Source organism: Oncorhynchus tshawytscha, linkage group LG28 (assembly GCF_018296145.1).
Source record: "Oncorhynchus tshawytscha isolate Ot180627B linkage group LG28, Otsh_v2.0, whole genome shotgun sequence".
NCBI lineage: Eukaryota > Metazoa > Chordata > Actinopteri > Salmoniformes > Salmonidae > Oncorhynchus > Oncorhynchus tshawytscha.
Genome location: NC_056456.1, coordinates 8,895,657 through 8,910,035, shown reverse-complemented (window position 1 = coordinate 8,910,035; position 14,379 = coordinate 8,895,657). Strand labels below are relative to the sequence as shown.

At 44.9% G+C, this 14,379-nt stretch overlaps 1 protein-coding gene across 1 annotated transcript; it reads right to left on the bottom strand.

The window, feature by feature from the left end:
- Window positions 1–405: 405 nt before the first annotated feature.
- On the bottom strand, window positions 406–14,055 carry LOC112226622 (cyclic AMP-responsive element-binding protein 3-like protein 3-B). Its single transcript, XM_024391078.1, has 10 exons — window positions 13,880–14,055; window positions 10,541–10,633; window positions 9,383–9,659; window positions 7,384–7,499; window positions 4,912–5,004; window positions 4,639–4,745; window positions 1,941–2,009; window positions 1,603–1,687; window positions 1,315–1,411; window positions 406–1,192 (listed from the first exon to the last, which is right to left on the bottom strand). Exons 1-10 carry the CDS (start codon window positions 13,898–13,900, stop codon window positions 1,002–1,004), a joined length of 1,149 nt encoding a protein of 382 aa, XP_024246846.1. The 5' UTR covers window positions 13,901–14,055; the 3' UTR covers window positions 406–1,001.
- Between the last annotated feature and the right edge of the window lie 324 nt (window positions 14,056–14,379).

Genomic DNA, 14,379 nt, shown 5'->3' with positions numbered 1-14,379 from the left:
ATCCTACCTCATTTGCACATGGGGTATATAGATTTTTCTACTGTATTATTGACTGTATGTTTTGTTTATTCCATGTGTAACTCTTTGTTGTTGTATGTGTCGAACTGCTTTGCTTCATCTTGGCCAGGTCGCAGTTGCAAATGAGAACTTGTTCTCAACTAGCCTCCCTGGTTAAATAAAGGTGAAATAAAAAATGTAATTAAATAAAAAACACACTGAGAAGCACCCAAGTTATCCCTGTCAACCACATTGTTTTTCTCTGATTGTCTGTATTTTAGGGACATTAGGCAAATCACAGCTCTGCTTCGTAAACAAATACACAAATATAAAATAACTACATTTACACCTTTTCCATGACTACATGGAAAACAAACATGTCCTACAGACTGATGCAGTGTAAGGGAATCCTTTTTAATAATACTTTTTTATTGAGTTTGTCAATGAAACTTAAATAAGAAATTCTATGAAAATACAGTAAGTCAAGTAAGTAAAAAAAAAACAAGTAGGTAAATATTGTTCAATAGCCACATTATTCAGTAAATCAATATATTACATGATATCTATAATGCATTACCCCACCTATTAGGGTTCAACAACCTAGCCTCAGGGCAATTCATATGATTTGGGAAATACTTTGTGTCCCTCCATTTCTTTGTGTCCCTCCATTTACATATCATACTAAATGGAGGTACACACATTTTTGTAAAATGTCCTACTTATGGCTCTGATTTCTTGTTGGGTTACTGAGGCTCAGTTGATCCCATCAACTGTTTAATACATAGCAGTACGGTTCTCTAAGGCAGTGGCCACCAACCCTGGTCCTGGGGAGCTAACAATGTGTTTTAACTCATCACTCACTGATCAATACCTTAATTAGCTGAATCAAGTGTATTAGAGCTGGTGGTGCTACAGTAGCCTAGTGATTGAGTAGGAAGTCAGTGGTGTTGGTTAGGAAGGAGCTCCGTATCTGCGTGGTTGAGATTGCATTTGCGATAGTGTAGTCAGAGGCTGTGGTTGTAGTCATAGTTGTGGTCATGGTTGTGGTTGGTTTGGGGGTCTGAGTCGGCGTACTCTGGCCTGAGTCGGAGCTTCCCCACCAGGGTTGACAGGGCCTCCACCCACCCAGCCACTGAGAAGACAGGTGGGGGTGATATCTCTGTGTCCACCACTGCCAGCAGGGAACGAGATCTCTCTGAGAGAGAGCGAAAGAGAGAGGTGAGCCGTATAGTCAGATAGTAAGGCGTGTGTGCACGCATAGGTCTGTGTTTGTGTGTGTGTGTGTCTGTGTGTGTGTGTGTGTATTTTCACACTAACCCCTATCCTTGCTGAAGTCTCCCTCCTGGCTGACATGGCTGTGTGGGTCAGGCAGCAGACTGGGAGAGAGGAGGAGAGAGAAAGAGAAGAGCAGCACCTGGAGAGAAAAAGAGAGGGAGGGAGAGCATGAACTGCTGCTCGACCCATTCTATTTATATAGTGTTCAACTGTGGATCTAAGTATTCAATCACAGGGCCTGAGTATTCAATCACAGACATGGTAACAGCCCAGCAACCACCGCAGTGACCTATTTCTTATGTGATCCTGCTCTTTGTGTATATTCCATACCAGGATGCAGGTCGCTTTCTGGGCAGTCTTACTGGAGCCATTAGGTAGAAGAATGTGTAGCCTGGCCAGCTGCTCCAACAGAGAACTGCAGTACCACACACAGAGAGGATTCAGTACATGAAGAGACACGAGAGAGGATAATGAGCTGTATAGTCAAATAGAGATGATTCAAAGCATTCCATTCAAGACAGGAAAGAAGGAAGGAGATTGTAGGGGAGGAAGGAAAGAAGGAGAGAGTAGAGGCGAAGGGGAAGAAGAGAAGAGGAAGGAAGGAGGAAGAGTTAAGGGGAGGAGCCTTGAACAGGTCTCCCTTGTAAACAAGATGTTTAATGCCTTACGTGTTGGTTTCCTCCAGTTGGTGGACTTTCCTCTGTAGCGCCAGGTTGTGTTTACTACAGGCATCCATCCTGCCAGGGCAGAGAGAGACACTCCATCAGTTCGCAAACTTTTTATACATTACAATACCGCAATCAACGAGCTGTATAAGGCCATAATCAAACAAGTCAATGCTAACCCAGAAGCGGCGCTCCTAATGGCCCGACTTTAATGCAGGAAAACTTCAATCCGTTTAACCTCATTTCTACCAGCATGTCACGTGCAACCAACGGGGGAAAAAACTTTAGACCACCTTAACTCCATGAGCTCTCCCATGGCCTCTATTTGGCAAATCCAACCGTAATTTTATCCTCCTGATTCCTGCGTACAAGCAAAAAATCAAGCAGGAAGTACCAGTGACTCGCTCAATATGGAAGTGGTCAGATGACGCAAATGCTAAGCTACAGGACTGTTTCACTAGCACAGACTGGAATATGTTCCGGGATTCATCCGATGGCATTGAGGAGTATACCACATCAGTCACCAGCTTCATCAATATATGCATCGATGGCATCGTCCCCACAGTGACCGTACATACATTGCCCAACCAGAAGCCATGGACAACAGGTAACGTCCGCACTGAGCTAAAGGCTAGAGCTGCCGCTTTCAAGGAGCACGACACTATTCTGGACGCTTATAAGAAATCCCGCTATGCCCTCCGGCAAACCATCAAACAGGCAAAGTGTCAATACAGGACTAAGATTGAATCTTACTACTGGCTCTGATGCTCGTCGGATGTGGCAGGGCTTGCAAACTATTACGGATTACAAAGGGAAACCCAGCCACGAGCTGCCCAATAACGCAAGCCTACCAGACGAGCTAAATGCATCCTATGCTCGCTTCGAGGCAAGCAAAACTGAACCACTGTGTGATCACGCTCTCCGTATTTGATGTGAGTAAGACCGTTAAACAGGTCAACATTCCCAAGGCCACAGGGTCAGACGGATTACCAGGACGCGTACTCAGAGCATGCGCTGACCAACTGACAAGTGTCTTCACTGACATTTTCAAACTCTCCCTGACCGAGTCTGTAATACCTACATGTTTCAACCAGACCGCCATAGTCCCTGTGCCAAAGAATGCCAAGGTAACCTGCCTAAATGACTACCGCCCTGTAGCACTCACGTCTGTAGCCATGAAGTGCTTTAAAAGGCTGGTCATGGCTCACATCAACACAATCATCCCAGAAACCCTAGACCCACTACAATTTGGATACCCCAACAGATCCACAGATGACCCAATCTCTATTGCACTCCACACTGCCCTTTTCCACCTGGACAAAAGTGACACCTACGTAAGAATGCTGTTCGTTGACTACAGATCAGCGTTCAACACCATAGTGCCCTCAAAGCTCATCACTAAGCTAAGGACCTTTGTACTAAACACTTCCCTCTGCAACTGGATCCTGGACTTCCTGACGTGCCGCCCCCAGGTGATAAGGGTAGGCAACAACACATCTGCCATGCTGATAAAAAACACGGGGGCCCATCAAGAGTGTGTGCTTAGTCCCCTCCTGTACTCGCTGTTCACCCATGACTATGTGGCCTCACACGACTCCAACACCATCATTACGTTTGCTGACAACACAATGGTGGTAGGCCTGATCACCGATATCGATGAGACAGCCTATAGGGAGGGGGTCAGAGACCTAGCAGTGTGGTGCAAGGACAACAACCTCTTCCTCAACGTGAGCAAGACAAAGGAGCTGATCGTTGACTACAGGAAAAGGAGGGCCGAGCATGCCCCCATTCACATCAAGGGGGCTGTAGTGGAGCAGGTCGAGAGCTTCAAGTTCCTTGGTGTACACATCACCAACAAACTATCATGGTCCATCACACCAAGACAGTCGTGAAGATGGCACAACAACTCCTATTCCCCCTCAGGAGACTGAAAAGATCTGGTATGGGTCCTCAGATCCTCAAAAAGTTCTACAGATGCACCTTTGAGAGCATCCTGTTACTGGTTGCATCACCACTTGGTATGGCAACTGCTCATCATCTGACTGCAAGGTGCTACATAGGGTAGTGTGTACGGCCCAGTACATCACTGGGGACAAGCTTTCTGCCATCCAGGACCCCTACATCAGGCGGTGTCAGAGGAAGGCCCTAAAAATGGTCAAAGACTCCAGCCACCCAAGTCATAGACTGTTCTCTCTGCTACCTCACGGCAAGCGGTACCGGAGCGCCAAGTTTAGGTCCAAAAGGCTCCTTAACAGGTTCTACCCCAAAGCGGCTGCTTAACAATGACCCCTTTTTTACGGTGCTGCTACTCGCTGTTTATTATCTATGCTAGTCATTTTACCCCTACTTACTCTATGCTAGTCATTTTACCCCTACCTACATGTACATATTAACCTCAATTACCTCGACTAACCTGTACCCCCTCACATTGACTCAGTATCGGTACGCCCTGTATATAGCCTCGTTATTGTTATTTTCTTGTGTTACTTTTATTTATTTATTTTATTACATTTTTCTTTATTTTATTAGCAAATATTTTCTTACTTAGAAAATTCTGTATTGTTGATTAAGCACTTGTAAGTAAGCATTTCACGGTAAAGTCTACTCCTGTTGTATTTGGCGCATGTGATAAATAACATTTGATTGGATAATTACTGGTGCATTGGACCACCAACTGGGCTACATTGCTTTTGGTCCATACCTGCCCTCCAGACCATCTACGTACTCCCTCTTCTTCTTCCTGCTCTCCTGGGCCGACTGCTTGTTGCGGATCTTCCTGCGGATCTTCTTCAGGACCCTCTCCTCGTACTGATCCAGGAGAACATAGTCAGACAGCAGAGAGAGTGAGCGAATGAAGACAGAGATGATTAGAGTTGGTTAAAGTGAAAGAGTACAAACGTTTTTTTAAAGTTAAATTGTAACAAACAGGGATGGTTGGCTGGCCAGGTGGACATTAGGGCCAGTGGTAGCCTACCTTAGTAAAGGGCAGTTGGCTGGGCAGGTGGACACCCTCTTTAGCCAGCAGCTTCTTCTCGTCCTCGTTAAGGACCACCTCCTGCAGGGAATTCTGGGAGTCACAGGAGAATGGGAAGACACAACGATTACTGCAAGGCTTCAGACAGTCACATAAACGGGTTGTCTGACAACGTCCTGAAAATGATGTGCACGCATTGCAGGGGTAGAAGGACCTATGTTGTTATGATTCTGAACGGTCAGATAGCTAGCAACAGTGAGAAGCTGCCATGTGGGGAGTGGCTTGTTTCAGCTAGTTGAATCTTGTTCTTGATACCATGTCTTGTTTTGAGGTGTTTTGACTTATACCATGTCTATGATAATTTGGCTCATAATTGATACATACAGTTGAAGTCGGAAGTTTACATACACTTAGGTTGGATTCATTAAAACACATTTTTCAACCACTCCACACATTTCTTGTTAACAATTTAGAGTTTTGGCAAGTCGGTTAGGACATCTACTTTGTTCATGAGACAGATCATTTTTCCAACAATTGTTTACAGACAGATTATTTCACTTATAATTCAATGTATCACTATTCCAGTGGGTGCAAAGTTTGCATACACTATGTTGACTTTGCCTTTAAACAGCTTGGAAAATTCCAGAAATGGCTTTGGAAGCTTCAGGGAGAAGACGCGTTCTGTCTCCTAGAGATGAACGTACTTTGGTGCAAAAAGTGCTAATCAATCCCAGAACAACAGCAAAGGATCTTGTGGGGATGCTGGAGGTAACAGGTACAAAGGTATCTATATCCACAGTAAAACAAGTCCTATATCGACATAACCTGAAAGGCCGCGCAGCAAGGAAAAAGCCACTGCTCCAAAACCGCCATAAAAAGCCAGACTATGGTTTGCAACTGCACATGGGGACAAAGATCATACTTTTTGGAGAAATGTCCTCTGGTCTGATGAAACAAAAATAGAACTGTTTGGCCATAATGACCATCGTTATGTTTGGAGGAAAAAGGGGGAGGCTTGCAACCCGAAGAACACCATCCCAAACGTGAAGCACGGTGTCACGCCCTGACCTTAGACAGCCTTTTTATGTCTCTATTTGGTTTGGTCAGGGTGTGATTTGGGTGGGCATTCTATGTTCTGTTTTCTATGTTTTTGTATTTCTATGTTTTGGCCGGGTATGGTTCTCAATCAGGGACAGCTGTCTATCATTGTCTCTGATTGGGAATCATACTTAGGCAGCCTTTTTCCCTTCTGTCATTGTGGGTAGTTGTCTTTGTTAGGGGCACTATAGCCCTTGTAAGCTTCACGGTCGTTTTTGTTATTTCTTGTTTTGTTGTTGTACGCTCACCACGCTGAACCTTGGTCTTCCTTGAACGACGGGCATGACACAGGGGGGTGGCAGCATCATGTTGTGGGGGTGCTTTGCTGCAGGAGGGACTGGTGCACTTCACAAATAGATGGCATCATGAGGGAGGAAAATTATGTGGATATATTGAAGCAACATCACAAGACATCAGTCAGGAAGTTAAAGCTTGGTCGCAAATGGGTCTTCCAAATGGACAATGACCTCAAGCATACTTCCAAAGTTGTGGCAAAATGGCTTAAGGACAACAAAGTCAAGATATTGGAGTGGCTTCACAAAGCCCTGACCTCAATCCTATAGAAAATTTGTGGGCAGAACTGAAAAGGCGTGTGCGAGCCTGGAGGCCTGCAAACCTGACTCAGTTACACCAGCTCTGTCAGGAAGAATGGGCCAAAATGCACCCAACTTATTGTGGGAAGCTTGTGGAAGGCTACCTGAAACGTTTGACCCAAGTTAAACAATTTAAAGGCAATGCTACCAAATACTAATTGAGTGCATGTAAACTTCTGACCCACTGGGAATGTGATGAAAGAATAAAAGCATAAATAAATCATTCTCTCTACTATTATTCTGACATTTCACATTCTTAAAATAAAGTGGTGATCTTACCTGACCTAAGACAGGGAATGTTTTTGTAGGATTTAATGTCAGGAATTGAAAAACTGAGTTTAAATGTATTTGGCTAAGGTGTATGTAAACTTCAGACTTCAACTGTAGCTAACTACCAACTGTAACGACGTATTAGAGACAATAAGTGATTATTGTCCAAATGTATTTATGTTTTTAATAAACATTTGAAGATGAAATATAGTTTACATGTTATCAATAATACATGTTATCAATAATCTAAACCAACCCCGTCTGTTTGACCCACCGAAGATGCGCACACATCGGTTTTGTCACTCAAAACCTATACTGTGTTTATGTCCTATTTTCTTCCCATCTCTGTCTGTGTGTCTGTTTGTCTGTGTCAATCTGGGTCTCTCTGTCTCTCGCCTCCTCCCCTAGAACCTAGACCTACAGCTCCAGTTTTGAACAGTTCTGAATGGATTTCGTACTGTAGATGAAAGCAATATGGCGTGGCCTCCACTCCCCTGTCCCTCTGACTCACCGTCTCTCTTATTCCAGAAAGCAGCAGGTCCTTGACAGTGAGATGGTAACCAGAGGGCAGCTGGGAGTTGTGGGTATCCCCATTGCTCTCTTGGAAGAGGCCAGACTCCCATCCATCTGAGAAGACAGAGAGATGTAGGACCAGATTTACTGAGGGCTCAAAACAGTTACAAGATTGTATTCTATTTTATTCTATTCCATTCCATTATTCTATTTACTAACGTTACTGTGTGTCGGGGAAATCTGTCATATTTGGTCAAATCCAATGGCTCTCCCACAGGCACCAACAGCTGGCTCTGATCTACTTAACACCCAACTTGTTAAGAAGGCCTGAGCGGTGGGAGACATTATCACAGGGATGCAGTATGCCTGTCACAAGATGGTCATGAGATGGTCACATTCACCAATGAGAATGTATAGATAGTTCTGTACGACCAATGAGATGTTGTGTGTGTTGACAGTTAAAAGGAGATGTACTTTTAGATCTGATTGCTGACCGTTGAAGCGCGACCCTTCATCGGCCGGTGTATTATCAAACAAGTAGAGTTTTGAGAATTGTCTAAGATTCCTTGATTTGTTTTCACTCCTCTGCAAGTCTTAATTTCATTCATTCATTCCTAGTGGTTAAGGTTAGGTTTAAGAGAGGGGTTCCAAAACTTTTATGCCCACGACCCCATTTTGATATCAACATTTTCTCGCCACCCCACCATGTAAACAAAGTGATGTAATCAAAGGACAATGTTCACTTTTTTATTGGTGCTATAGCAGTCTATTACAAATCAGTTTGACAGTACTTTTGACAGTATTTCAATCTAAAATAAGTATGGTTTGATGTGACTGAAATGCATCAGAAAGGAAATTCAGAAGATCATCAGACAATCATTTTGTATGATATTCTGTGTAGAAAAGAATATTATCATTGTTTTTCCCCCAGTCTGATTTAGTGCCTGGTCTTGTCCGCTCTGTTCTAATGAGTCCAGCTTGAGCGAAACAGAAGACACTGAGTATACCAAACATTAGGAACACCTTCCTAGTGGATTCAAATACATGTGTATTTGTGTATTTATATTTATAACAAATAAACAAATAATTTGTTTCTCTGTATTTGACTATTTTTCAAATAATGTGGCCAAATCAAATAAATGTAGGAATTTTAAAGTATTTTCAAATATTTGTTTCCAAATACATAATTTCAAATACACCTTGGACCAAACAGACCTGAGTTTTAATGCATGAAGTATTTCAATATTTGTATTTGAAAATTGTATACCAACACTTGTGTATTACCAAATCACTTGTGTACCTGTTACTTCCAGCATCTTCACAAGGTCCTTTGCTCTTGTTCTGGGATTGATTTGCACTTTTCGCACCAAAGTTCGTTCATCTCTAGGAGACAGAACGTGTCTCCTTCCTGAGCGATATGACAGCTGCTTGGTCCAATCGTGTTTATACTTGCGTACTATTGTTTGTACAGATGAACGTGGTACCTTCAGGCGTTTGGAAATTGCTCCCAAGGATGAACTAGACTTCTGGAGGTTTACAATTTATTTTCTGAGGTCATGGCTGATTTCTTTTGATTGTTCTGTGATGTCAAGCAAAGAGGCACTGAGTTTGAAGGTAGGCCTTGAAATACATCCACAGGTACACCTCCAATTGACTCAAATGATGTCAATTAGCTTATCAGAAGCTTCTAAAGCTATGACATAATTTTCTGGAATTTTCCAAGCTGTTTAAAGGCACAGCCAACTTAGTGTATGTAAACTTCTGACCCACTGGAATAGTGATACAGTGAATTATAAGTGAAATAATCTGTTAACAATTGTTGGAAAATTACTTGTGTCATGCACGCAGTAGATGTCCTAACCGACTTGCCAAAACTATAGTTTGTTAACAAGAAATTTGTGGAGTGGTTGAAAAATTTGTTTTAATGACTCCAACCTAAGTGTATGTAAATTTACGACTTCAACTGTCTGTGCATCTGTTCCAGAGGTGTGTATTACCTAAGTCGATGGAGACATCAGGTGCCAGGCAGTGCAGTGCAGACCTGGTGAGGTTAGAGTGGAGGTTAGGGAGATGGGCTTGGTCGAAGGCATGGAAGGGGGGGCTGGAGGGCGGGTTACGGCTGTCCAGGTGATCGGAGCCAGAGTTGGGATCCTCACTGATGCCACTGTCGCTGGGGGAGTAGGGCCACATGGGGGAGGTGGGGGCAGACGATGAGTCAGTGCCACCTAACAGAGTATCCAGGAAATCATCACCGCCACCTTCTTGGCTCAGAGACTACAGGAGGTTGTGTGTGTGTGTGCGTGTGTGGGTATGTGTGTGTGTGTGTGTGCGTGCGTGCGTGCGTGGGGAGGGTGAGATACATGCAGAGAGAGAAAATAAAACCAAAGACACATCATCAGACATACAGTACACAAACAGATTACAGGTTATCTTACTATACAGAAACCTACTACACACTCAGGAATAATGCAATCACTCACACACACACAAACATGCACGCACACGCACGCAAACGCATACACACCCATACATCAGCCAGAGATATTACCCCTGTCTAGGGCCATTAAAGATAAAGAACTGCTATGATTGAGGTCTGACAGTTCTGGTGAAGGGAACAGGATGCCCCCTCCCCACAAGCTGTCAATGAGAGTCATATATTTAGAAATATAAATATATGTCTCTGCTGTCAATCAATAACTGTCATTGGGCAATGGGAAAAGATGATGATGGCAGATGGGCAAGGTCAACATGGACCACGCAAGACCAAAAAAAGACATGGGATTGAGCATATTATCCTATTCAGATTGGTTACATTTGTGGCTGACTTTCCATAAGTATGAATGTAAAATCTCTTTTTCTCGTCTTCCTGGCTTTTGACCCTTGCCTGAGCCTACCTGCCATCCTGTACCTTTGCTCCACCTCTGGATTACTGACCCCTGCCTCCCTTGACCTGTTGTATGCCTGCCCCGGTTACAATCAACATTGTTACTTCACACAGTCTGCACTTGGGTCTTACCTTGATACCTGATACCAGGAAAACTATGGGTCCTAGTTACTTACTGACAAGGAGAAACTCAGATATGTCACAAAATCTCTAGGGTGCTTTTACTGATGGAAAGGGCTGGAGGAGAAAGTGGAATGGTGTTGTCACTCACCTCGGGTGATGTGATTTGCCAGGGCTGGTTATCATGGCAACTAAGGGTTCCGTCTGACTGGTTGAGCAGGAGATCTATAAATTCAATTCCTCCCTATAGAGGAGAAACATACTGATTGGTTACAACTCGGGACAGGATTATTTTCTGAACATATGAACTGACCAGGTGTTACGCCCTGATCTGTTTCACCTGGCCTTGTGCTTGTCCCCACTCCCTCCAGGTGTCGCCCATCTGCCCCACTTATCCTCTGGGTATTTATACCTGTTTTTCTGTCTGTCTGTGCCAGTTCATCTTGTTTGTCAAGCTTACCAGCGCCTGTCTTTCCCAGCCTCTCTTTTTCTTTGTCCTCCTGGTTTTTGACCGTTGCCTGCCCTGACCCTGTACCCGCCTGCCTGACCACTCTGCCTGACCCTGAGCCTGCCTGCCATCCTGTACCTTTGCTCCTATCGACCCCTGCCTGCCTTGACCTGTCGTTTTCCTGCCCCTGTTGTTACAATAAACATTGTTACTTCACACAGTCTGCACTTGGGTCTTACCTTGATACCTGATAGTACAAACTGGCCATGACTGACCCAGCAGACTTGGACCAGCTCCACAATGCCTAAGGAGCCACCATTGGTAGGCAAGAGGAGTTGATTCGCGGTCTGATGGAAGGGTTCCAGGCCATGGCCGAATGTCACGACCTAGCCTTGGACGCATTGCGGGAGCCATTCCGTGGGTTGCCTACTAGGCAGCCAACCACGATGGTAACCTCCCAGCCCCTCTGTAACCCGGCTGGTAGCAGCGCTGTCACCCCGATTTCCCAGGAACCCCCAATACCTCCCCCGGAGCGCTATGATGAAGATTCCAGAACCTACCGGGCCTTTCTCTCCCAGGGCTCCCTCATTTTCGAGCTGCAGCCTTCTTCGTTCCCCTCGGACCGCTCGAAGATAGCGTATATTATTATGCTGATGTTCGGGAGGGCACTTGCCTGGGCCACGGCAGTGTGGGAGCAACAATCCGCCGTCTGCCTCAGTCTGGAGGTATTTGTGGCAGAGGTGAGAAAGGTGTTAAAGGCTCCGGTGTCTGGGAGAGAGGCTGCCCGGAGGTTACTCCAGCTTCGGCAGGACACCCTCAGTGTGGCAGACTGTGCGGTGGAGTTCCGCACTCTAGAAGTGGAGGGTACCTGGAACCCGGAAGCGCTATTGGACACGTTCCTGCACGGATTATCGGAGGAGGTAAAAGATGAGCTTGCAGCCCAAGAACTACCAACGGATCTCAACTCACTCATTGCCTTAACCATCCGGATCGATGGTCGGCTACGGGAACGTATGAGGGAGAAGAGGTCCGATTGCGATCCCAATCACTCACTGAGGGATCCCACCTTGCAGCTGATGAACTCCGGAAGTCCCCGGCGTCTACGTCCCCGATCCGAGCTTACCCGAGTCCCTCCAAGAGCCTCCAGAGACTGCCGATTCACCTCTTCCCGAGCCGATGCAGCTCGGCAGGACTAGGCTGTTTCCAGCCGAATGTGCACGCAGACTTGAGACCCAGAGTTGTCTGTATTAAAGTATTGCCTGTCATTTTGTGTCTACCTGTCCCTTCAAGAGACCTAGCTCATTCGTTGGAGTGAGTACTCTGGTGGGTCTGAAAGATGATTGTTTTTCTCCCCTTACTCGCCCCCCTCTCCATGCCACCCTGCTGTGGGGCGACCAGTCCAAGTCTCTCCAGGTACTCATCGACTCGGGGGCCGATGTGAGTCTCATGGACGTTACCCTGGCATCCGAGCTGGGCATCCCCACTCAACCCCTCTCCATTCCCATGGGTGTTAGAGTGCTGGACGCACGCTCTATAGGCCGGGTCACCCACCAGACCACCCCCAGTCAACCTACAAGTGTTGGGGAACCACAGCGAGATGATCCAATTCCTGCTGGTTGAGTCTCCTCATGTTCCCGTGGTATTGGACCCGGCCCTCATCGCCGACTTTCACCACCGGCACCCCAGTCAACCAAGGGTCTGCCCAGGTGGAATGCCAGGTGGCGTCCCTAGAGGGAGGGGTACTGTCACGCTCTGATCTGTTTCACCTGTCCTTGTGCTTGTCTCCACCACTTCCAGGTGTCGCCCGTCTCCCCCACTTATCCTCTAGGTATTTATACCTGTGTTTTCTGTCTGTGCCAGTTCGTCTTGTTTGTCAAGCTTACCAGCGGTTGTCCTGTCAGCTCCTGTCTTTTCCCAGCCTCTCTTTTTCTTGTCTTCCTGGTTTTTGACCCTTGCCTGTCCTGACCCTGTTTCCGCCTGCCTGATCACTCTGCCTGTCCCAGACCCTGAGCCTGCCTGCCGACTATAAGTGGGTCACATAGCAAAAATGACACAGGGAATCTCTTCACAGGAGCTATAGACACAGAGGAATGTGGGTGTTTGTTATAGTTGTATTTTTGTGTTTCCTGTGCTCCCTTCTTGATTGATGTAATTGTATCACTAGCTCCTTATTGTGTACTTTCTGTTTGTTGCTTTTGTAATGCAGTGCTCCCTTGCAAAATAGACTTTGTTCTCAATGTGACATTAAATAAATTAAATTAATAGACAGGTGGACACAAAAATAACAGATCAGGGCACCTCTATAGAAGTATAAACTTGTTAACATGGATCCTGAGACCAGTCAGAGTCAATGAATAATCCTGACTCTTCCTATAGATAAATATAAACAGTAGACTACATGACTCCATAACACCAATACATATACACAACTTTGGTTTTAGAAGTGGGGGGGACATAATCATTATTTTTTATTATTTTATTATTTTCCAGTCGGATAAACACTCCAAGCAGCCTATCCGACCACTCGGTGGTGTCAGGCATGGTCCTAAAGCACACCGTTGCCTGATTTTTGGATCACATTCCAATGATAAAAGCCGTCATTGTAAATAAAAATTTGTTCTTAACTGACTTGCCTAGTTAAATAAAGGTTCCATTTTTTTTTAAACTGGGCGGACAAAAATGCTATTTCAGAATGTGGGGCATGTCCCCCCCCTCGTCGCCAGTGAAAGTTGCTCACCCTGCATATAGAGCATATGGTTCCTGGGTTGAGAAGTCTAAAATAAGTCACAAAAATATACTTTCAAAGAGAGAATGTTGATATAATACAGGTCAATATCTATGTCTGTATGTCATTATAGAACCCACAAATGAGTATGTTTTTTAAATTTAAGTCTTAATATGACCACAATGCTCTATGGTGAAATAAGCTGACATTGAAAGCCACTTCAAACTATGAATGACAAAGCACACATCTAATTCAATCACCTGTCTAAGAAACACAACAACAAAAAACAGAAATCCACACAAGATAGTTTTCTTTACCTTGTTTGAGATATGGGTCATTATTCCAACTTTCCAATGAGATTGGTGCAAGAAGTTGTAAATATCCAACAGGAATGGTCAAAAGTTGTCAATAGCTACCTTGATAAATATTTCAAGCTGGGATTGCAGTGAGTGTTTCCTGTAGCTAAGTATGTGTGTTTTTGTATGCGCATATGAGCCTGTTCCACGGGACAAAGTTGAAATTCCAATCATATTGAAATCTCAGCAGAATTGAGATTGTGTGTGTGTGTGTGTGTGTGTGTGTGTGTGTGTGTGTGTGTGTGTGTGTGTGTGTGTGTGTGTGTGTGTGTGTGTGTGTGTGTGTGTGTGTGTGTGTGTGTGTGTGTGTGTGTGTGTGTGTGTGTGTGTGTGTGTGTGTGTGTGTGTGTGTGTGTGTGTGTGTGTCTGTGTCTGTGTGTGTGTGTGTGATTCCACCCCTTACCAAACACACACACACATTTTAATTTAAATGATCAAATTTTGTTTAATCTGAATAGTTA

Coding starts and splice junctions, on each gene's coding strand:
- LOC112226622 (XM_024391078.1), bottom strand. CDS start 13,900: ATGACCCATATCTCAAACAAG. Junction 4,746..4,911: donor GCCAACTGCCCTTTACTAAG/GTAGGCTACCAC, acceptor CTCCTGGATCAG/TACGAGGAGAGGGTCCTGAA. Junction 2,010..4,638: donor GTAGATGGTCTGGAGGGCAG/GTATGGACCAAA, acceptor CTGCCCTGGCAG/GATGGATGCCTGTAGTAAAC.